The 25506-nt window shown below is 37.0% G+C and overlaps 1 protein-coding gene across 2 annotated transcripts in view; it reads left to right on the top strand.

Annotated features, from left to right (window-relative positions):
- The window catches only part of Trpm1 (transient receptor potential cation channel subfamily M member 1), a 132059-nt gene extending 115074 nt beyond the window's left edge, over positions 1-16985 (top strand). For both annotated transcript variants that reach the window (XM_076848873.2, XM_076848872.2), the window contains exon 27: positions 15482-16985. In XM_076848873.2, coding sequence (XP_076704988.2) covers positions 15482-16754 — 1273 coding nt within the window. In that variant the 3' untranslated portion in view covers positions 16755-16985. The remainder of the gene's footprint in view (positions 1-15481) is intronic.
- Positions 16986-25506: the final 8521 nt, after the last annotated feature.

The raw sequence follows: 25506 nt of genomic DNA, 5'->3' as shown, positions 1-25506 counted from the left end.
ATGAGATAACTGTATGTGTGTGGTTTTATCTCTGTGTCTTCTATTCTACACATTGGCCTACATGTCTGTTTTGGTGCCAATACCATGCTATTTTTGTTACTATAGCTTTGTAGTATAGTTCAAGGTCTTGTATTGTGATGCCTCCTCCTTCACTTTTCTTGCTAAGGATTGCTTTGGCTATTCTGGGTCTCTTATTTTTCCAAATGAATTTCATGGTTGTTTTTTTCTGGTTCTATGAAGAGGGTCATTGGGATTTTAATAGGTATTACATTAAATCTGTATAATGCTTTTGGTAATGTGGCCATTTTGACAATATTAATTCTGCCTATTTAGGAGCATATGAGATCTTTCCATCTTCTAAGGTCTTCTTCAATTTCTTTCTTCAGTGTTCTGTAGTTTTCATTGTAGAGCTCTTTCACCTCTTTTGTTAGATTATTTCCAAGTATACATCCTCAGGACCCAGCAGAATCATCATAGTCCACACGATAGTGCTTAATCATGCCAAAAGAATGGATTCATGAGTGTGTAAATCCATGAAGGGGTAAATGAAGGCTGAAGGTCCTGAAGGGACAGAGTGAGATTTTTTGGAGCCTGATGACATTACCTTACACTAAATTGGGAAAGAGTTACCAGCAAACTTTAGACAAGAACAATACATCCTTGCTATGTTTTTTTTTAAAAATCATAATCTTTTAGAATATTACTACTTACTAAAAGCAATTTAAGTTTGTTAAATATCTTCATAACTGATAATACATAGTTCTAATGAGTTTAACTCTCAATATGGGTGTAATGAGCATGGAAAAGAAGACGTGACTAAGGGGATTCTGGCTCATTCTTGTTTTTTTGAATATTCAAAATTAAAATGCCCTGATACAAATGTTTCTCAAATATGTATACTGAAAAACAAAATCATGGTAAGACTTCAAAAAGATATTTCAGCAAACAAGTACCAATCAAGAAACCCAACATTTACATCAGAATTCACAGACATACCTTGAAGTTTCCCTGGTATGTGCCCAGGCAATTGACTATACCCTAACCCACTGGAGGGGAGAAGTCTCTGACAGCTGACCCCTTTCCTCTCCTAGTCTAACCAGCCAAACTCAAGGGTTACCTACATCAACTTTTGACCTTAGTAAGGTACATTGTCAATAAAACTTTGAAACACTTATTTGATATTTTAACAATAATTGCTAAACTTTCAATATATAAAAATTATTTCTACATAAAATAAGTTATCCCTTGTAGATAGTCTAAAATTTCCACCTTTTAGTTAGATATTAACTTGAATTTAGTCATAGACAATCATTTACAATGGGAAATTGTGTTTTGTTTTTCTCTACCTCTCCACCTTCTCCCTTCCTGCAGCATTGTTTGGATTTTTACCATTCTTGGAACAAGGCTTCAAGAATGTGGTTATCAGATCATTACTAAATTGCATTTTTCTCTTGGGGCTCTGTGCATACGTAATAGAAATGAAAAAAAAAATACTACTTCCTGTTTCCCTTGGCTCAGGTCCCCAAAAGTGATGGGAGCACATTCCTGCCCCTCCATTTCCTTTTATTGACCCTGTCTAGGCTGACTCACAGGTGAAAGCCTGAGACAAAAAGAAGTTTGGGGAGAAGGGAGCTTCCTTCCCTCTAATCAGGCCAGCTGGGGAGCAAGGGATAAGGTGGAAGACTGGAAGGAAAATTAGTTATTTGTACCTAACTTTCAGCACCTATTATTACTTTTAATATCCATCTCTGAGTATTTGGACATTTCTTCTAATTCTTCAATATTCTTGATATATTAATTTGATTTTATTTTTGTATCACATTCACCATTTGATGATTCTCCTGCTCTTCTCTCAGTGGTGTGTGCACCATCCTAGTGCAGGGTCTGGTTAAAAGTACATCATTCCCTTCCCTGTTTCCCTATTTCCTGAGATCCTTTTCAGGAAAAGGTTCCTGAGACAGCAATTCTCATAACTCATTCATACCAACATGTTCACAAAGATGTTCTTAAGGGTATGTTGAACGATTCCGTGTGGAAACCAAATCTGTAGCTTTCTCCTACTGCTTGGAAATTACAAGTAAAATTCTAACAATTTAACCACATACTCTTATCATAAAATGTCAACATTTGTAAGACCCAACATTTAGTCCCTCAGTAAGAGATTTGTGAGATGATTCAGTATTGAGTTAATGTAACATTGAATTGCAGCACAATATTTAAGCCAAAGCCATACCCAGCATGCCCACCTGGATCTCAGAAGCACTTCCTCACAGTTCTCCTTCCAAACTTGGACATTTCCTGTGCTATGGGCTCTATGAATGGTATCATCATTCAGCTAGCTTAGCAAGACAGAAAGTGGCAAGATATTGTGGCACCTCCCTCTCCCTCACTGACAATCAAGTTCCCCTTGCAGGTAATGTAGGGTCCATTCACTTCCTGTCTCTGCTGCCAGCACACACTGAGGTCTTCATACCCCTTTCTGCTCTTTGAATCCGTGTTGCATTCTACAGACTCAAATTGGGTCCTGTGCCTCTCATCCACCAGCTCCCTTTAAAGGTCTGTTCTCAGGGCTGCAAGGCCCTGCCTTGTCTCTGACCTTACTCTAGACTGTTCTCATCTTCGCACTCCATATTCCAAGTCTTGGCCTTTTATTTACTAAAAGTTCCAAGTTATTCCTGCCACACAGGGCTTTGCACATACTGTTCTTTTTGTTTGGTACACCACACCCTTTCTTTCTGTTCATCCTTTGAATCTCTGCTCAAATGCCAGTTCCTGGTGGAAAATTTCCCTTGCCACCTCACACCTTAGACTGGTTCAGGATCCTTGGTTTCTAAACTCCATGAAGTCTGACACCATGTCTATATTTTGTTTGCCAAAATTATGTCTAGCATCTGCACATCTCCACATAGTAGGAAGGAGATTTGTTTTTGTTTTTGAATGAATGCATGGATGACTCAAAAGTTTATCTCTCCTGACTCAAATACAAATTTCTATCCTATCCTCAACCAGAGTATCAAAATAGAGGGAATTAACTATGCTTCCTCTGGGTTCAAAACACTGATTTTCCTGTTAGGAACCAGGAACAACCTCAAGTTACACAGGTTTATGGCGTAATTGCCAGGAAGAATACTTAATATCAGCAACACCAAAATAAGGGCTGGTATTGGCAGGCAATGTCTGCTTGAAGGGACAACCTGAGACAATCAAGAGAGCTGGTGGGCTGAAAACATTTGATAGATAACTTCTGCTAGCACAACCAAGGTAGAACTTGTCGACCTGAATATTCTATTTTCATCATACCAGGTAAATAACTAGTTATGTGTATCATCAATTTGAGCTTCAAGACTCCTTCTGTGTCTTCTGTAAATCAACTGTGAAACATATTGTTCTCTTTATGGTTCAGCGTCCCTTATCACAGGTCTACAGGTTGAAGACCAATTAAGTTGGAAAAAATCTTTCCTAACAAAACTTTAGTCAGAGTTTAACTTCTCATACAAGGAAACATATATTATCCATTGTGTTTTCCTTTTTTTCTGTGGCTTCATGCAAGCTTAGCACCAAACCTAATGTTTGGTTAGAGTAAGTACATTAGACTAGGTTTTTAGAATGTGTGGTGTATATTTCAAAATGTATAGAATGCAATTTTAAAATTCTATTTCAATACAGTTGGCCCTGTACTTAAGGAGATATCAATATTAGACTAGCCAAACCTATCATAGCAGATTCTTATTCTGCTAAAATATTCTATTAGGTAGTTTTTGGTCAGATTTGTGTATGAGTCTGGGTTAAGGTCTCATACTTGCTGAAGGTTTGATCAGCAATATGTGGCTTTGAAATATTTTTGCTTGATATCCTCTTTCCATGTGAGTTGGAAAAGAAGGTACTAGCAGAAGAAACCCAAACAAGAAGACAAGCTAGTGACTAGAAGAGGAATGGAAATAGAGATCAGTCTTGGGAGGTGGATGATGTCTCAGATGTAAAGAAGGACATATAGAAAAGACAAAAATGCAGTGATGGGAAAGTCATTTGGGGTTGTTCCCAGCTGAATGTCATCATCTTATAAATTAATAGAAGTCAAAGATGTTTAAATGAAAGGAAAGGAGTGGAATTAATGGAATTTTAATGTTCACAGTGAATGACAATCTTGTTACTCATCTGATTTTGAGAGCCAGTTCAGAAAAAGATGCAGACATCAGGCAGATAGAGATAAAAATATCCACTTTATTAGTAATAAAAGTTTACTGGAGAGTGTGGCTGACTTCTTTCCAAGAACACATCCAGAAGTGAACATGCCCACTCAGTTACAGGCAGCAGTGGCCCCTGAAGCCTCCTTCTCATGGGCTGAGTCAGCTTTCCCACTCAGCTTACCATAGGACCAAGACAAAGTGAGAACCAAGTTCCTAGCAGGCAGTTCATTTTCAAAGACAGAAATAAAAGCATGCTAGGGTCTTGATTCCCAAACTCCAATCACAAACGCAGTCCTCCCTAAAAAGAAATAAACTGTTGAAGAGAGGTCAGGAGCATTAATCTAATGAGAAGTCTGGGTACAAAGAAAGAAAAACTGGTAATGAGGAAAAAGTACCCCCAACCCAATCAAGATTATGGTCATGAAGTCAGTAAGAATTTAAGTCAAATGAGTTTACTTTTAGGGGAAATATACTAGGAAAGAAGATTGCTTCTCAGGAATACTGAAGAACCAACTAAAATTGAATAACGTGGCTTTGGATTGGGTCAGGTCATTGTTGCTCCCTTGACTTTCATCAGTTACACTTTATAGTCCAAAGGCAAAGATGCAAAAAGTCAACATACATAGGGCAGGGAGGTTGGAGGGCTGGCTATCTGTGCTCCTGCAGGCACCTTTTTTTTCCTTGCCCAACTCTGGAGTCCTGATAAGGATAGAAGATGAGTTTGGGATAGGCACTATTGTGTTAGAGGTAAGGGAGAGATAACCTGAGATATTAATAAGGCTCCATTGGTGGCCAACCACAGAGTCTGACCCAAATAGAAAGCAGAGCATTACCAGAAAAGGATAATGATTTAGAACACTTGAATACTAGAAACCCAGGAGGTTTGAGTATGACCATGTAAGTATATGTAAATAACATAGAGCTAGAATTCCATAGAGCTTGATGTCCTTTTAATAACTATTCAGTATGTTGTTTATTACAAAGACTGAGAAAACCAGAAGATTTAAGACTCCAGTCTTGTTCTTTTATTAGTAGTCTTCACTCAGTCTTTCATATATAAAAACTCTGCAAGTCAGCACAAGGTTCTCTCCTGGGTGTTCTCCCTGTAATTACTAAATTTAAAAGACAGTCTTATATAAGGAAATAGATGAAAATTAAAATAGCTGGGTGTAAAATTTAGAATGGTTTAGACAATGTTATAATCTATAGATCTGGAATAAAATTACAAGGTAGGAATAGTCTTAGAACTCAAGAATAAAACATGGAGTTCTTCAAGTATGAACTAGACCTAATGCCACTAACATCATGTTTTTCATGTGAACATTTAATTCGTCATTAAGGAAATGGTCCCATATAATTTATGAGCTGCCTCGTGTAGGCAAAGGGTGATTGTTTTACATAAAAAGATGACTCCACATAAAATAAGTTTTAATAACTGGCTTAGTACAGGACTCCAAATGTCTAAGTCCTATCCTTTGGAAAAACACATAAGGATTCTTACCATGAGCACATGAATTTGGACCTCATATTAAATAGATTAGAGTTTATTTAATGTCCAATAAAATTATGTGCAGGTAGTCTTTTGGAAGTTACTACAAAAGTTCTACATATACATAAGCTCCATACTGTTGCGTGTATTAGTATTTCAACAAAATAGAAAATGTAATCTAAAATTATTTTATCAAAAATGTGTTTTAATTCAACTACTTTAATGGTAGTGTTATTGCACTCAAAATCAAGTACTCTTAGTAATAGATATGCCAAGATATAGAGAAGATTTGCAAAGACACCTTATTTCACATAATTGTGTATTTTAGCACTTATACAGTTAATGGATACTTTCTTGTGTACAATTCCCTTAATTCTCACAACACCATCATGCTACACATATTATTGTTGTTTTATAATGGACTCACAGTGACAGGCGCCTGATGAAGAGAAGTTGGAGGGGCAACTTTATCCCCAATTTGAATACGAGCACATCTCAAAAGGAATCCTGAGGTTGACAACGTCTTAATCAAAAACAACCTTGCTGTTTTTCTGAAAATCAAGCTAAACAGACAAAAAGAGTCGGGATATACAATGCCAGTTGTCAATCTGGTACCATTTTACTGCACTTTCTAGATTTAAAAAAAGAAGTATATACACATATGAACATGCAACACACATACACACCCACACGCACCAGATTTTGAAACCAATTAGGGCAGTAGGTGTACCTTTTTAACAGAAGAACCCAAAGATCAATCTATACTAATCTCTGAATCAAGCAAAAAAGGAATCCAAAGGGAGTGGGAAACACAGTGATTATTGATCAAGGCCAATTAAACAAATTAGGTTATGGGCTCCTCAGTGACTTTAATAGGAACACACATGAATCAGTGAAGGGCAGGGCAAATAGTGCCATATATCAAGTGGTACTCAAAATTCTATTCAAAGGCAAGAGAATGATTAATCGGGGCCCAGTATATAGACTTCATTTGTTTATAGTTTCCTTTCATATTAGAATGCAGAAGGCCAGCACTTGGGAATTGTTCTGCAGGTCTGCCAGTTGAGAAATCATGAGCTTGGTGGTTAGAAAAATGGCCTTCATGCCTTTTTTTGAAAGCGTTCTTAAATGGAATAATTGTTGCTGTTAAGTGCTACTATAATGTGCAAAACAAAAACCTGGTACTGGTACGTCATATAATCTACAAGCAAATTCAAATACAGAAATAGTTATGAAAGTCAAGAACTCAAATTGGAGGGAAATGGCAAGAAGTAGATCTTAAAAGAAATCAGTTGGTAAGAAAGAACACTTTGCATCACAGAAGTATCCATCATCCCAAGAAATAGGTCCTTTGAGTTGAATACTAGTCATGTAGAAAAAAAAAATTATACATGATTAGACCAAACAATTTGAAATATCCAGGGTGAGTATTTATGCATTTTTAAAGAAATATTATTTTGAAACTGTTCAAAACCATATAATAAAGAACGCAGTCATGTTAATCTAATTAAATAATAGATAAACCCAGGATAGCAACACACATTTATATGTAATGATTGGGTCTTTGGTAGCACCCAGACAACTTTTATTTATCCGGTGCTTCTACAAACATCAGAGGTAGCTGCAAGTTCTAGAATAGGTTTTCCAAAATCAGCAATACCACATGCTTGGTGTTTGAGATCCTCAAGTTCTAAGAGAATTTCATTTTTTTTTTCCATTTTGATGATGATGGCATATTTGTGAAGGATATTGGAGCAAATTTAAGGATAAAGAACCAGACAAGGCAGAAAGGGAGGACAAGGAAGGTGAGTTCTGGAGTTCACAACTTGATTTTTATTGTAAAGTATAATAACTGAAATGGAAATTTTTCTATTAAACATCAATAGTGGATTTGAGCAGGCAGAATAAAGAATCTACAAATTCAAAGATTAAAAAATATGGTGTAATTATATGCTGTCTACAGTGATTCACTCCAAATAGTTTGGAAGTAAAAGGAAGAAAAATTATTCAATGGAAACAATAACTAAAAGAGAGGTGGAGTGACTACATTAATATCCAAAGTAGCCTCTAAGATAAATATTGTTACTAGAGACAAAGAAATGTATTATATAATGATAAAACAGTCAGTCTCTCTAGAATGTAAGCATATGTGCACCTGATAGCAAAGCTTTATAATATGTGAACTAAAAACTGACAGAATTGAAGGGAGAAGTAGACAGTTCTACAATAACAGTTGGAAACTCTACTACTCCACTTTTACCAGTGATAAAACTAGACAGAAGATCATCAAAGAAACAGAAGACTTGAACATTTCTTTGGCCAGTTTAACCTAGAAGATACTAATAGAACTTTCCACTCAACAACAGCAAAACACATATTCTTCTCAAGAACATATGCAACATTTTCCAAAATAAACCAAAGAGAAGGCCATGAAATAAGTCTCAAAAAGCTTTGAAACATTCGAAGTTGTATATTTTCCAACTACAATGAAATTAAATTGTTATTACCACAGGAAATCAAAAATTCATTAATATGACAGTTAACATACTATTAAATAACAAGTGGATCAAAGAAGAAATCAGGAGAGAACACCTCAAGGTGGGTGAACAAATATGAAAGCATAATATACAAAAAGTTTTGGGATGCAAGAAAAGCAGTACTCAGAAAGATATTTGTAATTGTAAAAACCTGCATTTAAAAAGAAGAAATATTCACAAAAGCATTAGAACTGAACTAATGAATAAACCACTACAAAGGTTAAGACTCACCACTGGAGGTCTGATCATCACTGTAGTCTTTGAAACTAAACTGAAATTGGAATCAGCCATAGAAAGCATTTTGAAACATGCAGACTGAGTCTAACTAGATTGAAAACCTACCAAAACAAAAATATCAATATTCCCCATGGGAATTAAACAAGACTTCAAGTCACATGATAAAATATTCCAAAGTTGGATGTAATTCAATGTTATTTGGGATATGAAAAACCCAGAAAATCTCAACTCACCTGAGAAGGAGATAATCAATAAATGTCAATGCCAAGATAACACAGATAATGGCATTATCTGACAAAGACTTTTAAGTCATCTATTATGAAAACATGTGAACAAAATTGCAGAGTCTTGAAACTAATGGAAAGTATGGATGTATCAGGAAAAAAATAAGAATTAGAACCAAAGAAAATTTTAGAACTTAAAAATTCACTAGATAAACTCAATAGCAAAACAAAGATGACAGAAGAGTTAGTAAAACTGAAGATATTTCAATACAAATTAACTAATTTGAAAAATAGAAAGTAAATTGACTAGGGGTGGGGCAGCCTCCAGGAACTGAAAAATAATAACAAAAGATAAAACATTTTTGTCATAAGAATCCCATTAGAAAAAAGTGTGTGGTGCAGAAAAACTTTTAGAAGAAGTAACTGAAAATTTCCCAAGTTTGGTTGAAAAACATAAACTTGTAGATTTAAGAAATTTAGAGAACACTACACAGAATTAAATCAGAGATATCTACACCCACATCTTAGAAACTGCTGGGAACTAAAGACAAAGAAAAAACAGAGAACAGCTCAAGAAAAATGACCCTTTACTTCAGGGAATGGTGATCTGAATGATAGCAGATTTCTCGTCAGAAACCATGGAGGCCAGGAAGAAGTGACACCATGTTTTTAAAGGGCTGAAAGAAGAGAACTGTCAACCCAGAATTCCATACCTAATAAAACTATCCCTTAGGGATGGAGAGAAAATAAAGACATTCTTTTTGGGGGGCGGGGGTGGAGGGGGAAATCAGGCATTGAACACAGGGGCACTTGACCACTGAGCCACATCCCCAGCCCTATTTTGTATTTTATTTTGAGACAAGGTCTCACTGAGTTGCTTAGTGGCTTGCATTGCTGAGGTTGACTTTGAACTCATGATCCTCCTGCTTCAGCCTCTGGAGCTGCTGGGATGCGCTCCTGAGCCCAGCTAAATAAAGACATTCTTAGACAAATAATTCACTGCTTGTGGAGCAGGTCTAAAAGAATTACTATAGGAAATTCTGCAGACAGAAGGAAATATCAGAAGTAAATATGAAATATTAGGAAAAACAAGGAAGAACATTTAAAATAATAAATATGTTGACAAATATAAAGAAGAATCTTTTATTAAGGTCTTTAAAGTATATCTGTTAGAAAAAAAATGGTGCCAGCTAAAGATGAAAACTGGCACACACCTGTAATCCCAGTGACTTGGGAGGCTGAGTCAGGAAGATCACATACAAGCTTGATGCCAACTTCAGCAATTTTGCATGATTCTTTCTCAAAATCAAACAGAAAGAGCTAGTAGTGTAGCTCAGTAATAGAGACTCTCTGGGTTCAACTCCCAGTAACTCCAAAAATTTAAAAAATAACTGTCATATTGTTTGATGAGATTGATGATATATGTAGATGTATTATATGACCACTTTAACATAAAGGGATATGGCAAAGAGAACTTTATAGAAGTAATGTTTTTTTTTCATTCAAATTGAAGTGGTAAAATATTGAGGTTAAGTAAACTTTGAAATGTTACTATCTATTTTTTAAACCTTAGAACTACTACTGTAAAATCTATGTAAATGATATAATCATGTCCCAACTATTTTCTGAAACCAGCATTATCCTGATATCAAAACCAGATGAAGAGGTTGAAAAAAGAAAACTATGCACCAATGTAGTGTTCATCATCATGAGCATAAATACAAAACTTCATAATAAAATACTAGCTGGTTCTAGCTATAATCAGGTAGTTTATTGCAGGAGTGAAGGATTAGATCAATATTTAAAGACAATTGATGAAATCCATCATGTTAACAATTTAAAGGAAGATTATATTAATTATCAATAGGTACAGAAAAAGTATTTGACAAAATTCAACATTCATTCATGATAATAAAAATAAAATGAATTTTAAAATCTCAGAAAACTGGTAGAAGGTGATAAATAGAATTTACAGAAGAAAAAAACCCTACACCAACGTGTAAAACTAAATTACTTTTTCTTAAAATTAGGAATACGAAAAGACAGCCACTCTTAGCCATGGCTATTTAATAGTATGCTGGAAGTCTTAACCAGTGCAATAAGACAAGAAAAAGAAATAACAGGCATACATCTTAAAAAGGAAGAACTAAAGCTTTCCCACTTGTAAATGACACAGCTGTCTATGTAAGAAAATTACATAAAATTGTTAAGTAACAAAACTAAATAATGTCCTAAAAGTAATAAGTAAATTTATCAAAACTACCAAATAAAAGGGCAACACACAAAAATCAATTTTATTTCTATAGACTAACATAATCGAACTTTTAAAATTTTTAAATAACACTGAGAGCTCAACAAGAGTTCAACAAGAGCTCTGACAAAATAAAATACTTAGGTATATATCTTATAAGACAAGAATGCAATCCAAATGCAAAATACTTTAAAACACTAATGAAAGAAATAATTAATGACTTAAGTAAATAAGTAAATATATAATATTCATGTTTTGAAAGACTCAGTATAGTACAATTTTCAGTTCTCCCCAAATCGATATTCAGATTTAATACAATTCTTAGAAAAATTTCAGCAGGATATTATGTAGTTATGGGCCAGAGGTTTTTAAAAATTAAATGGAGGCTGGGCATAAATGTTCCTACCAGCTCTTTTCATACTTGTCCCCCAAATGGAAACAACTAAAATATCCTTCAAAATGTACTGAGGCATGTGCAGGTAAATGGATGGAGTTGGCAATATCACACTAAGTGAAATAAGCTAATCCCCAAAAAACAAAGACCAAATGTTTTCTCAGATATGTAGATGCTGATTCATAATGGGGCGGGGCAAGGGAAGAATGGAGGAACTCTGGATTGGGCATAGGGGAGTGAGGGGAGCAGAAGGGACATGGGGATAGGAAAGATGGTGGAATGAGATGGACATCATATCCTAGGTACATGTATGATTGCATGAATCATGTGACTCTACATCGTGTACAATCAGAAATGAAAATTTGTGTTCTTTTTGTGTACAATGAATTGAAATGCATTCTGCTGTCATGTATAACTAATTTGAGCAAATTTTAAAAAGGTACTATGAGTAAATTCTAACTAGAAACATATCTTTAGGAGAGAATTAACTTTATTTTTCTTATTGATTTTTTTAATATTGTAATTATAAATAATAATGGGATTTGTTGTTGGAGTTTCATATGTATACAAAATGTAACAATATCATTTGGTCAGTTTCATTCCCCAGAACCTCCTCTTTCTCTTTAAGAATGAAGTTTAATCACTTGGACTTAGACCACTTTGGTGTTGTATGCTGTGCTGAAAATATTTTCCTCTGTGCTAAAAGAAAAGCTGAACTGAGACTTAGAAAACTAAACAAATAACATGCTTGCTGATTAATCATATCCCACTATGAGATCTGTCATAAATGATGGTTTCCCTTATGTTTTCCTGCTATTCAATATGTAAACAGATGTAGGACTTTTGTCAAGTTGATTGCCAGATAGCCTGTCTTTTCCCACGTGAAATGAAAACCACTGTTTCTTTGATTTTAAGGTTTTTGAAACATCTTTTCATAATTGTGGGAAATCTCAAAACATAGCTAGGAATGAAGATAGTTCATCATTTGTCCTTTTTGTAAATTATTTCAGACATAAGTGAACCTGAACTCCTTTTTTCTTTCTTCTTTTACACATGCTATAAAAACAGCCAGGTGGTGGCATGTACCTATAGTCCCAGCTATGTAGGACTTGAGGCCAGAAGACTACGTAAGCCCAGGAATTTGAGACCAGCTTGGGCAACATAGGAAGACCTCATGTTGAAGCAAAAGCCTCACTGCAGCCTCCCTTGATTTGGCATAACTGTTTAAAATGTGCCATCTCCATGCTGTTTACAGGCTTGAAACAAGCAGCCACTTCATAAAGCATTGTTTCTCCCACAGCTACAAGGAAGGGAGTGGCAGTAGGAATGGAGGACTGAGACATCAAAAAAGACTTTCCCACAGGGTTTGGTAGCTGTTGGAGGGAGGAAAGGGCAGAGAGGTGAAGGGTGAGAGCAAGAATAAGAGAAACCAAAGGATACTAAGACTTTGAGGTTTCTTTTTAATTTCTGGATGTTTGGTAATGCTGTTATCTGAATTAAGCAATACAGGGGGAAAAATAAGGGGAGAATTATAAAGATCTGAAAGGAAAGATGCTTATCTATGTTTTACCAGTTTGCATAGCTACATTATCTCTGACTGTAGTATTTGTTAAAGGCAATAAATTTGACTGTTAAAGAGGCATAGTGGCTTTAATATAAAAGGAATCTTGGGTAATAGACATGAATGGAGCAAGTAGCCATTGTAACAGAGAACACCAAGTCTTACTCAAAAGTGATGGAAAGTGTACAGTAAGTAGTTCTTCTGTGGGCTTCTGAAATGCAAGATGAGAGAGAACTCTTAAAACCTACAGGTCTATTTAAAAGAAGGAAATCAGGACTTCTCATTCATGGTGAATTTTTGGTCCTCCCCGGTGGCAAACTTTCAGGAAACCATACCCTTCCTGGCTCAAGTGATGTGGCTTCCGAAGGGGCATATAAATAGTTTTCTCCCCAAGAAAAAAGTTAAGAATAGAAGCCGGGGCCCTGCCACATATCAGAGTGCAGCTGTCAATGTAGCCAATAGAAGAGCTACATTAGCTAAAGTGACAATGCAGCTGCAGAAGCAGCAGGGTGTGTGTGGTGCCCAGATGGAGCCAGGCACAGAGCAGAACATTTCAGTGCAGGCACTGTCCAAAAGATAAGAAAAGGGGGGTCCATCATGTGTTAGAAGAAAGCAAGCAGAACAAGTGAGGCATTTATAAGGGTATGTAGCAAGGGTAGCAGAGTCTTTCTGAAAATAAACTGCAAGCCAAGTGACTACAGAGATTTTTTTTTTTTTTTTTTTTTGGTACCAGAAATTGAACCCAGGGGCACATAACCATGCAACCACATCCCCAGCCCTTTTCAAAAAAAAAAATTTTTTTTTCCAGACAGGGTCTTGATAAGTTGCTTGGGGTCTCACTAAGCTGCTGAGGTGGCTTTCAATTTAAAATCCTCCTTGTCACTGAGATTACAGGCATGTGCTGTTGTGCCCAGTGAGACTGTCCATTTTTAAGAAAGGTGTGAGAAAAAAAATCAAAGCATAATGGAATTCAGATCAAGTTGTTTGCCTTCACACAGGGGGAAATCTGCTGGAATAGACCACCATACTGTTCAACTGGGAGCCAGGACTCCTATGCCCATCCCTGGAACAAATTCAACTTATTTATTAAGTTGTTGGGTTGGTTGGTTTGTTTTTTGATAGTGGGGATTGAACCCAGGGACACTCTACCACTGAGCTATGTCCCCAGCTCTTTTTATTTTTTATTTTGCATTTTGAGACTGAGTCTTGCTAATTTGCTTAGGGCCTCACTAAAGTTCCTGAGGCTGGACTCAAACTTGGAATCCTCCTGCCTCAGCTTTCTGAATCACTATGATTACAGGTGTGCACCACTGCAACTGACTACAAATTTAATTTTTAGAAGGCAGGCTTAAATCCTGCTCATACCTTACTACCTGTTTGAAAGAAATTGTACTGTATATGTTGGAATATAAAACAAAGTTAATTTCAATGGATTTTAGTCCCGAAACATTTATAGTTTTGTAGGCTATTGCCTGATCTTCTAGGCATTTTTTAAAATTACCTAACACTAGGCATTTATAATCTGCCAAGATCTTTTCTTGTGTTACCTCATTAAAGAAATATTAAGTAAAAAGAGTAATTTAAAGTTGCTGGCATTCTTCAGACAATTAAATGGTCTATTGTCATTCAAGCATATCATCTGATAATCTGAACTTAATTATTAACAATTCATTTTTTGAACCCCTTGAACTTGAGTAAGGACTTTATTTTAACCATTTATTGCTGATGGTTATAGTTAAAATTTCAGAGACTAAGTGCTAGCACATTTGGTCCTCCATATCCATGGGCTCTGCATCCCTGGATTAATAAACCTCAATTTGAAAACATTTTTAAAAATTGTATCTGTAGTAAACATGTACACTTCTTTTCTTATCATTATTCCCTAAATAATTCAGTATAGCAACTCTTATGGCATTTACTTTGCATTAGGTTCTGTAAATCATCTAGAAATGATTTAAAGTACATAGGAGGATATTGTGTAGGTTCTATGCGAATACTATAGCATTGGATATGTAGGACTTGAGCCTCAATGAATTCTGGTATCCATGAAGGTACTGGGACCAATCTCTTACAGAAACTGAAGTACAATTAAATCTTTCTTTATTACTAGTTACAGTGTGACATATCAGCTAAGGTAAAATGACTGGAGCAAATGCATGAGCTAAATTATACTCAAATCCAGCTCCACCACTGATTACCTGTGCACCCTAAGGCAAATTACTCACACTTCCCATGACTTAATCTCCTCATCTCTAAAATGGAGATGATAATAATAGTGCCTATCTCACAGAGCAGTTGTGAGGATTAAGGAAGCCTAGAATAGCACCTGAGCAAGTACTTGTTATTGAATATGTAAGGTACTTGGCAGTATTACTGACACGTAGTAAGCTATCTATGTATTAACTATTTTTCCATTATTTCCTGATATGGATATGTAGGACTTAACTTCACAGACATTTGAGTAGTTATATTAGAGATATTCAAAGATGCCTACCATGATTCTCAAACACCTGAAAGATCATATAACAATGATGTCATCCTTTTATTTTTTATTATTCAGTTATCTTGGTTTAACAAATATGTCCCTTTTGTATTCACCAGAGTTGAAAGCATGTCAATGAGGCTGGAAGAAATCAATGAACGAGAAAATTTTATGAAAACTTCCCTACAGACTGTTGAACTTCGACTTTCTCAACTCGAAGAATTATCTAGCAGAATGGTGAATGCTCTTGAAAATCTTGCAGGAATTGACAAGTCTGATCTGATACAGACCCGGTCCCGAGCTTCATCAGAATGTGATGCAGCTTACCTTCTACGGCAAAGCAGCATCAACAGTGCCGATGGCTACAGCATGTATCGGTATCACTTTAATGGGGAGGAGTTATTGTTTGAGGATTCTTCTCTTTCCATGTCACCAGGGACAGGATTCAGGAAGAAAACCTGTTCCTTTCGTGTGAAGGAAGAGAAGGACTCAAAAATACACCTACTCCCTGAACGCCAGGGAAGCCTTCACTTTTCTTCAAGTCCAAGCCCACCAGCAACACCAGACCGCAATCGACTTGGGGTAGACAACTCCAAGAACACTTCAGAACCCAAAGTAGGTCCAAATATTGGGATTTCAACTGAAGGTGATGAAAGACAGGAAGACTCTAAAAGAGCAGAAACGGTTTCTCCAGATTTAAACCCAACAGATGTTATGCACGGACAGAACAATTCAGATTTTCCAAACACTCAGTTAACAGTAGAGACGACAAAGATGGAAGGCACAATTTCCTATCCCCTGGAAGAAACTAAAATTACACGCTATTACCCTGATGAAGCAGTCAATACTTTTAAAACAATGAAGTCTAGAAGCTTTGTCTATTCTGAGGGAAGAAAGGTGGTTGGTGGGTATAACAAATGGAATGCTGAGTACAGTTCAGTCATGGACCAAGCGTGCCCCTCGACAGTTCAGCAATGGACAGCCGAGTGGAAATATCAGGTGCAGAAGATCACACGGTCTCGTAGCACAGATATCCCTTCCATCACGTCAGAAGCTGCAGTGCAAGCAGAGCATAAAGAGCAACCGACAGATAGCAGAGATGAGAATTATGTTTCTCAAAGTATCCCTCAAATCTCTCATTTGTCCTTCACTGTTACTGACAGAATAGAAAAGGAGAACTCGTTGTCTGTGAAACCAGACCAAACTTTGGGATTCCCATCTCTCAGGTCAAAAAGTTTACATGGCCATCCTAGGAACGTTAAACCCCTTCAGGACAAATTAGACAGGTCCGGACAAGCCAGCAGTGTAAGTAACCTAGTAGTTGTGTCTGCAACTGCAATGGAAGAACAAAAGGTTGAGCACGAGAAAACTTCCACAGAAACTGAATGTTGATATGTTTTGTTTTGTTTTAAACCAGAACCACAAATGGGTGCCATCGTGGCCATCTAAATATCATCAATTGCTGAAAATGTTTTCATTAAAAAATGCTGGAAATTGAATTTAAATTTCAAGGCACTACATTTAAAGTAGTATTTTGTTAACATATACTAGCAAACTGAGTCTTTTTAATTAAAGCAGGATCAAATGAAAGTGACAATATGGCAATGGAGATAAACTGAATAATCAGCATGCAAAATTGATTATTAGGATCTTTTTATTCCTGAGAGCCACTGAGTAGCCTAAGAAATGCCTTTCAGCATGTAAAACGCCATCAGGTTACCTAAGAAGTAAGCAAAAATGGAAAAAAAAAAAGCGGGGGTGCTGAGGGGGGATTTAAAATAAGATTATTATGTGCAAGAAGAAGTGGGAAGGAGCCATACAAGTCATGAGTTTTTTGTTTATGTTTCAATGCTTTGTTTTTAAATCGCACAATGGGGGGAAAGTACACTATTACATCAAACACACATCACACTCTAACAATTTAGAGTGACCAAGAGTTTTGTTAATGTGTAAAAATAAAATATTCAGTATGCATCTGTCTGTTGTCATATGGTCATCAGTAGCAAACACAAATCAATTGTATCTAGGTGATGGTTTGTGTCAAAGCTATAGCTAAAACCTAAAGGATACATAATCAAGAACAATATAGAGATGAATCTCCAAAAAAAGGAGCTTTATTTAGGAAGAAAGAATTGGATTGCAATCAAGGACACACATGCACAAGCCGGGTGGCTTCTGGTATGCCCAAAGAACAAAGGAAACATTGGGGGGTTTTATTAGGATAGAGAAATCTATGAAAGTTAGAATAAAAGAAAATTCATTGACATTTTCCTTGCTTGTGGAAGCTGGCAAGCTTTGACTGGCGAGTGGAGGCATTTATATGTAAAGTTAGTCTTAAGGTTCTGGTTGGCAGGTATGTTGTCAGTTGCTAAGCAGAATCTTAAAGCCAGGGCAGGCTATTCTACTGGATTGGGCTCATGGCATAGTTCTGGATGCAGGCATCTGTGACCTGAGTGTTTTCCTTTTCCCACACCCTCAACTTATTTTAGTGAGGTGTGCCAGGAGTGACTCCAGTTTGTATAATGAATTTTCACAAAAACAAACACCTATCAGAGTATTAGCAACCCATGCAAGAGTTCAGGGGCAGGGGGAACTGACTAGGAACTGTTAAGGTCAGCACTACTCTTGACAAAAAGGAGTGGAGGGGGCATTAAGGGCTCTTCTCTGACTAGAACGGAAGTTAGACTCTAGGTTCTCATACCCCCCAAATGCAACACTTATAAGGTCTCAGGGGGGTCTCTGGAGTACACAGACAGGGACATCATCCTCTCTGGAGTCACTGACAGCTCTTACTTAACTGAGAAAGAACCTTTGGATAGAGAGTATCTAGGAACTGGTGTAGTGGTGGGCAGGGGACATGTCATAAAAGGGAGATGATCATAAAAAAAGAGATCAACACTTCCCTTCTCATCAGAGATGCAGACTATCATGCCCAGGAGGAAAGAAAGGCATAGACATACAAAAAGACAGATGGAGACAGTGACACATAAAGTCAGAGACAGAGAAACAAATGAAATTGTGGTCTATTCCATGGCAGAGGCTTACTGAAATTATCCAAAGGTAGTGATCAGAGATGGTAATACCTACATGTAAATGAATCTTTTTTTCTCAAAATAAGATTTGAAAATTTAAGGACTGAATTTATCATAAAGGACTGATCTGCCATTGCTGGGTCATGTGCTCTGAAATTTAATGAACAATAATATTCACTTAATAAATGAAACTATTAATTGCATGTCTACTGGTGCATTGAGACTATTTAATCAATCCTGCTACACGCACACACATATATATATACATATACATATATATTTTTAAATTTTTTATACTTGTAGATGGACAGAATGCCTTTATTTTATTTATTTTTACATGTTGCTAAGGATTCAACTCAGTGTCTCCACATGCCAGGCAAGTGCTCTGCCACTGAGCTATAGCCCCAGCCCACATATGTATATTTTTGACTCACTGCTTACCCATATCATTTTATGTCTTTCAAAAATCTTTCGTTTTTGTAAAAAAAACACTTTCAGTCTTTTGTCATATCCTAGGGGGAAAATAACATATTTCACAGACTAGGTAGGGAAACCTTTGACTATTTAATGGAACTGGTCCAAAGAAGGTAAAGCTTTTCTTTAAAATCCTCCATTTCTATTTATTACACAGCCGCCCTTTTTTGAATTCGCTCCCACTTTGCCTCAGGTATGAGACCCATGTCTCCTTCCCTTAAAATCTTGCCAAGATTTGCAATACCTATCTCCTGTCAAAGTGTTAGTTGAATGTGAGTTTTGATATAGTGTTTTCTCAGAACATCTGTCTTACAGATCCAAATGAGTACATTCTGACGGTGGAATTTCAGAACCCGTGGCAAGTCAACTATTCTTGAGCACCTTAAACCATACCATATAGCTATTTATGTACTTCACCAACACAGTAGGACTTAAGTATTGAGTATCTTTTATGTAGAACTATGTGACAGTCTGCTTGTATGACATTACTACATTATTAATTATTACATTATTGCTTCTAATGTCATTACAATTTTTTCCTAACTATAGAGAAGCAAATATTAGGAATTAATGTTCAAAGCTAGCATTAATACATTAAAATATAAAAACACTGCATATGTTCAAATCATTTAATATGTAATTGTGTAAATAAATAAGATTCAAGGGGAGAGTTCATACACAGGAACATGTTTAAAAATTGTGCAGCCATGTTTTAAAGTTACTGCACTTGAATTTCATTATAGTTTCACCACCTGAATGTTCATTAGCAAGCACTGTATTTTTTTTTGTTTGATGTTCTTTTTAAAAATTTGAATGTGCATTGATCTGCTGATCTCTCCTTTCTTCCTTTCTCCTCCTTACAATTCATCTGTTGAAGAGCAGGGGCCACTTGTCTTGAAAAATTTCCTACAGTCTAAATTTTATTTACTGAATACTCATTAGTAGGTTTGAGGTGTTTTCCTGTTCCTGCATGTTGGCTTATTTAGGCTTGGGTTTATTCACATACTTATTTAAACTTAGGTTTGATCCTTTTGGCAAGGCTGTTTAGGTGGTGTTGCTTCTCCCATCACAAAACACCTGCACCTACATGTCATTTTGTGAATTCAGCAGCTATTGATGCTCAATGCGTAGATCTCTGAATTCATAGGAGGCTGAAAGTATTATTTGTATTATCCAAACTCTATTCTTTTTCTTTTATTGACTGTAATTCTTCCTAAAGAGATGATTCCTTTCACCTACTAGTTAATTGCATAGCAGTGCAGTTCATACAATACGGCAGGCTAATGACTTTCCCCCATATATCTGCCAAATTTCAAAATAATAAATTTGTTATTTATCTTACTCACAAGATGACTGATACGGTTCTGTTTCTTAAAAGCATCTTTGCTATTTTATGGTTTTAAACTTGTAGGTTGTGCTTCAATCCATTCTAGTTATTATCCTCTGATATTTTCTTCCCTTAATTACTTTGACTGTGTTATTCCCTTTTGTTCTGGCATAAAGCATTGCTGCCCCAAAGTCTGATGATAATCTAATTTTCTTTCACCCCAAAGTCACTTTCTCTGTGCATCTAGATAACCAAAGAAGTGTTCACATTTTTTAAATTTAAAGAACAACTATTTTATAAGAATGTTTTAGTGTTGTTAAGCCTAGATGTATTCTTTTTTTTTTTTTTTTGAGAGAGAGAGAGAGAGAGAGAGAGAGAGAGAATTTTTTAATATTTATTTTTCAGTTTTTGGCAGACACAACATCTTTGTTTGTATGTGGTGCTGAGGATCGAACTCGGTCCGCACGCATGCCAGGTGAGCGTGCTACCGCTTGAGCCACATCCCCAGCCCTAGATGTATTCTTTCAATATGTAGTTTCAATACATATATGTGTGTATATATATATATACACACACATAAATATATATGTAGCTTTTCACTTCTTTTAAAATATTGTTTGTAGTATTTGTTCAGTTTCCTTATTTTCCTCCTCACCTTTTTTCCCCCTTCTATGGACTAGAGACTCCTGTTATCTGTATGGTGGATCCTATTTGTATCTCTTCAATGTTTGCCACTTTCTGTTTTCTTTCATTGCTTTTTGACCTTTAAATTCTTTCTTCCGGCTGGGCGCAGTGGTGCACATCTGTACCCAGCAGCTTGGAAGACTGAAGCTGGAGGATTGCAAGTTCAAAACCAGCCTCAGCAACTTAGTGAGGCCCTAAGTAACTCAGTGAGACTTTATCTCAACATAAAATTTTAAAAAGGGCCAAGGATGTGGCTCAGTGGTTAAGTGCCCCCCTGGTTCAATTCCTGGTATCAGAGGGGAAAAATTCTTCTTCCTTTTCATCTACTTCTCTTATTGCACAATCAGTTGTGTTTATTGATCCTTGGGTTTCCTTTAGTTACTTTTCATCTCAGGAATAATTTCTTATTTCTAGTTCTACTCATTTCAAGTGCTTCTAGTTCTGATTTATATAGTTCTTTATGACTCATCATGTTCCTTTTTTTTTGGCTCACTTTAAACTAGTAGACGGTAATTTTGATTTGCTTAGAAAGCACATCTTTCTGGTGTGCTTTTGTTGTCTGTAGGAATGTTATTCTGTTCTTGTTCTCTTTTGGTACAATACTTTTCTAAGGGATTTGACTTCCATACTTTCATGTGGTTATTTTTATGTGAAATTATTTTCTTGAACTTTTTGAAGGAGGTTATTTGAAGAATTTCTTTTCTAACTTCTGTCAGAGAACATATTCTGTTTTTACCTTTTTTTTTTTTTCTTTTTTGCAGTGGGGATTGAACTCAAAGGCACTTACTTGAGCACTGAGCCACATTCCCAGCCCTATTTTTTTTGTATTTTATTTAGAGACAGGGTCTCACTGATTAGTGCCTCGCTTTTGCTGAGGCTGGCTTTTAACTCACGATCCTCCTGCCTCAGCCTCCCAAGCCACAGGATTACAGGTATGCACCACTGCACCTGGATTTACCATGTATTTAAAATATTTTTAATTAAAAAATTTTAAATTCAGCTTATTTTTGGAGATAATCTTGTTTTTCATTTTTATCTGGACATTCTCTTGTCTTTGTCTGTGTTGTTTGTTTTGCTCGATATGGTTTCCATGCTGGAAGTTAGTCCTCAGTATAGGTCCTTCTCCTAGAAGGAATTCCCGTAGATTTGTTTCCAGAGTTCCTGCAGTTATATTATTCCAGCCCTTTTAGACTTTACCATGAGCCCCTTGCACTCTCATGTTTTGGAGAAGATAAATACTCCTTCCTATTTCAGCTGTTCTCAACCTAACTGGCTGGACCTTCTAGAAAATACTTTTTGGCTATTTTGAAGTTTTCCAGATGCTTATTGATTTCCTTTATTAATGCACACTTTATGACAGCCCTTGGTTGTTAGTACCACATGCTTCTATATTGCAAATTGTGGGATATTGGGTTTTCGTATATATTTTGTCTGCTTTTATGTTTAGACTGAAAAACTGCTGCTGCTGTTATCATCCCAGAATTCTTCAAGAAACAGAATTTGTAAGTTACTTATCTTAAAGAACATATGCTGAGTCAGTGACATCATTTTGTAGAAATGATATACAACTATTTCTAACCTCTTCCACTGCTATCACCATCAACCACTTTTATCTAGACTATTATAGTAGTTCCTCAATTTTCCTCAATTTGTCTTGCAGCTTCTCTCTTGCTATACCACTATGGCAGCTGGAATCAGGTCATATGACTTTCAACTCAGAACACTGCAAAGCTTCTCAGCTCTCAAGGCCTCTGTGATCCAGCCTGTTGTTTCCCTCAAATCTTCTCTCCTAGTGCATTAGGCTGCTTGAAACACACAACACGGGCTGTCCCCTGAGGGTATTTACAGTGTTAACCTCTCAGTCCAAAACACTCTTCCTCCTGATTTCCACTTGGCTTGCTTTCTCACTCCTTTTGGTCTCTGCTCAAATGTCATCAATCAGAAAGACCTTCCCTGACCATAGCTAACATATGTATGTAGAAATATATACATACCCTTTTGTCTCCCCACATTATTATTCTTCACAGCACTTGTTACCATATGACATATTATGTGTGTGTGTGTGTAAATAATATCTTTCTATCCAGAATAAAAGTGTTGTGAAAATAGGAACTTCTTTGTCTTAGGATTTTAAATAGTGCTTGGCACAAAGTTAACACTCAATGCAAATTTGCTAACCAATTGAATAAGTGACTAAATGAATATATAAATTATCTAGCACCTAACATTCAACAAATGTTAGCTCTTTCCTTGTCAAGGAAAAGGAAGTAATCTTTAGGGAATGTTACTATTCCCTATGTTAGAAGAATCAATAATGAAAACATGTACAAGTCGGGAGCAGCGGCATATGCCAGTAATCCCAGGGACTCAGAAGGTTGAGACAGGAGGATCACAGGTTCAAAGCCAGCCTCAGCAAAAAGTGAGGCACTAAACAACTCAGTGAGACCACCCCGTCTCTAAATAAAATACAAAAAATAGGGCTGGAGATATGGCTCAGTGGAGAGTACCCCTCTCCCCCCCCCCCAAAAAAAAAAAAACATGTACAGTCAGAAAAAGATGAAGCAGGTCAAAATAGTGACATTACAGCCCCCAAGAAGAGGATGGTCAATTATATAAAACATAAAGTAGGCAATGAGATCACAATCTAGGAGAAGTCTCCAAAACCAGTGCAATGGCCTGAATTATGTCCCCCCAAAGTGCACACATTGACACCCTAATGCCCAATATTACTATATTTGGAGATAGATTATTAGGAGGCAATTAAGATTAAATAAGGGAAATGCTAAGGAGTGATACTGGCCAAATCATATTATTACATTGTGAGCATATAGGAATTTACAATAAGTCCCATCAATATATACAATTATAATGTACCAATAAAAATGTGGAAAACAACAGAACTTAAATTAAGTCATAGGGATGAAGTCCTAATTTGACAGGATTAGTGTCCCTATAAGAGACACCGAGAGTTCATTATCTAACTGGCCCTCCCCATTCTGTCATTTAAGTTACTAATCTGTACTATTTTGTTATGACAGCCCAAGCAGATTACTACAACTGGTTATCCAGAAAATCATAAAATTTGATGCTAAATCAATAACAAATCTGGAAAGCAGAGTTTTTCTATTTTTTAATTCTATGGTCACGTACATATGAGAATTGTAGGTCCTAAGGAAACCTGTACAGCAAAACCCAAATCACAGATAAGCCATAGAAGTATAAGGAAGAATCCACAAAATGCTTGAAGAGCATCTGTGGAGAAAAATTCATTTAATGTAGGGAAATAACAGAATATTCATAAAGTAAAAAAATATGTGCAAAACAGTATTTCCACATGTACAATACAATAGAATTGACATTGACAACTGTGGTTCCTGGGCAAAATGGATACATGTGTTACTCAAACAGGTTAACCAGAAAGATCAGCAGGGTTCCAAATCTGGAACAAGTTATTTCAGAAAAAGACAACTTTTGAATCTTTGCTTCAATTTTTTAATATTAGCAACACTCGTCTGTATGACTGTGATTCGCACTGGCCACATCAGAGATTCCCCATGACATTAATCATAAAATTCTGGATTGGATTTTATTCTTCAAAGTATAACAAAGACCTACTGTCAACCAGTAGACTCACCAACATCCACCACTCTGGCCTCCTCCCATCAAAGGCTGCTCCATTTAAAAACATTGAGTTTAGAAATATACTTGACAGGTTTAAGTTCTTTGCAACTAACAGGCAGATTGAAGTCCCCTACACGGCTACTCTTGCTAGGTTTTTGATCATTTATCAGCTCTTTACCATCTTTATATGTGAGGATGGGCAAGGAAGGAAAGAAAGGCAAATTGCTTAATAACTTCTTCCACATTAAAGCTTAACAAGAAGATTAGAAATTAACGAACTAAACTGAGCAGTCTAGGTTGCTGGCCAACATCCCAGTCCCTACAGCACACACCAAACCTGAGCATCCCAGCAGTCAGCTCAACTAGTAGGAGGTCATCCCCGTGTCAAGTTTTTAACAAAGACAACAGAAGAAAATCTTCGCCAAGTTTGAGAATTTTGGAGGGGACCTTATCACAGGCAGTCCAGCCTACACTGAATGGTCACTTTTGGCTGCGCCGGAGTGGGTCCTCCACAGCGCGCAGACGGTGTTACTGCTTGAGTCCGGGGAATCAGAGTTCCCTTCCCTCCACCCCGGGCTCCTCACTCAGGGCTTCAAAAACAATGCTCGCCCAAGCTGATGACTAAGAGCAGCACTTCAGGGAGAAGTCCCGGAGGAGGGCGTCCGGGGCGGGGTCGCTATAACAGGGGGCACTCAGCGCCATGGCCTGGGGCCGCCGCAGGAGCGCCCTCCCAAGGCCGCGTTTTGAAGATGGCTACCCTGTTCCGCGTCTAACGGTGTCCCCTCTGCGGGCTCGGCAGCCCAAGCTCAGCTCAGCCCCTGCGTTCCGGCGCCAGCTGGGCCTACAGGCTGGAAGTGGCGGACCGCCAGCCCTGCGCAAGCGGTCTCTTGAGGCGGGCCGCCGGGCTCCTTCCGGGGATGGGCCCGGGCGCTCGCGTAGGCCGGCTCTGCCGCGGCTCCTCCCCAGTCGGGCGGGCGCTCCGCTGTGTCTCCGCCCTACTGTCCGC

The sequence above is a fragment of the Callospermophilus lateralis genome, chromosome 3 (genome assembly GCF_048772815.1).
Source record: "Callospermophilus lateralis isolate mCalLat2 chromosome 3, mCalLat2.hap1, whole genome shotgun sequence".
In the NCBI taxonomy this organism is placed as follows: Eukaryota; Metazoa; Chordata; class Mammalia; order Rodentia; family Sciuridae; genus Callospermophilus; species Callospermophilus lateralis.
The sequence above is the reverse complement of the archived record's forward strand: the minus strand, read 5'-3'. Positions and strand labels throughout refer to the sequence as shown.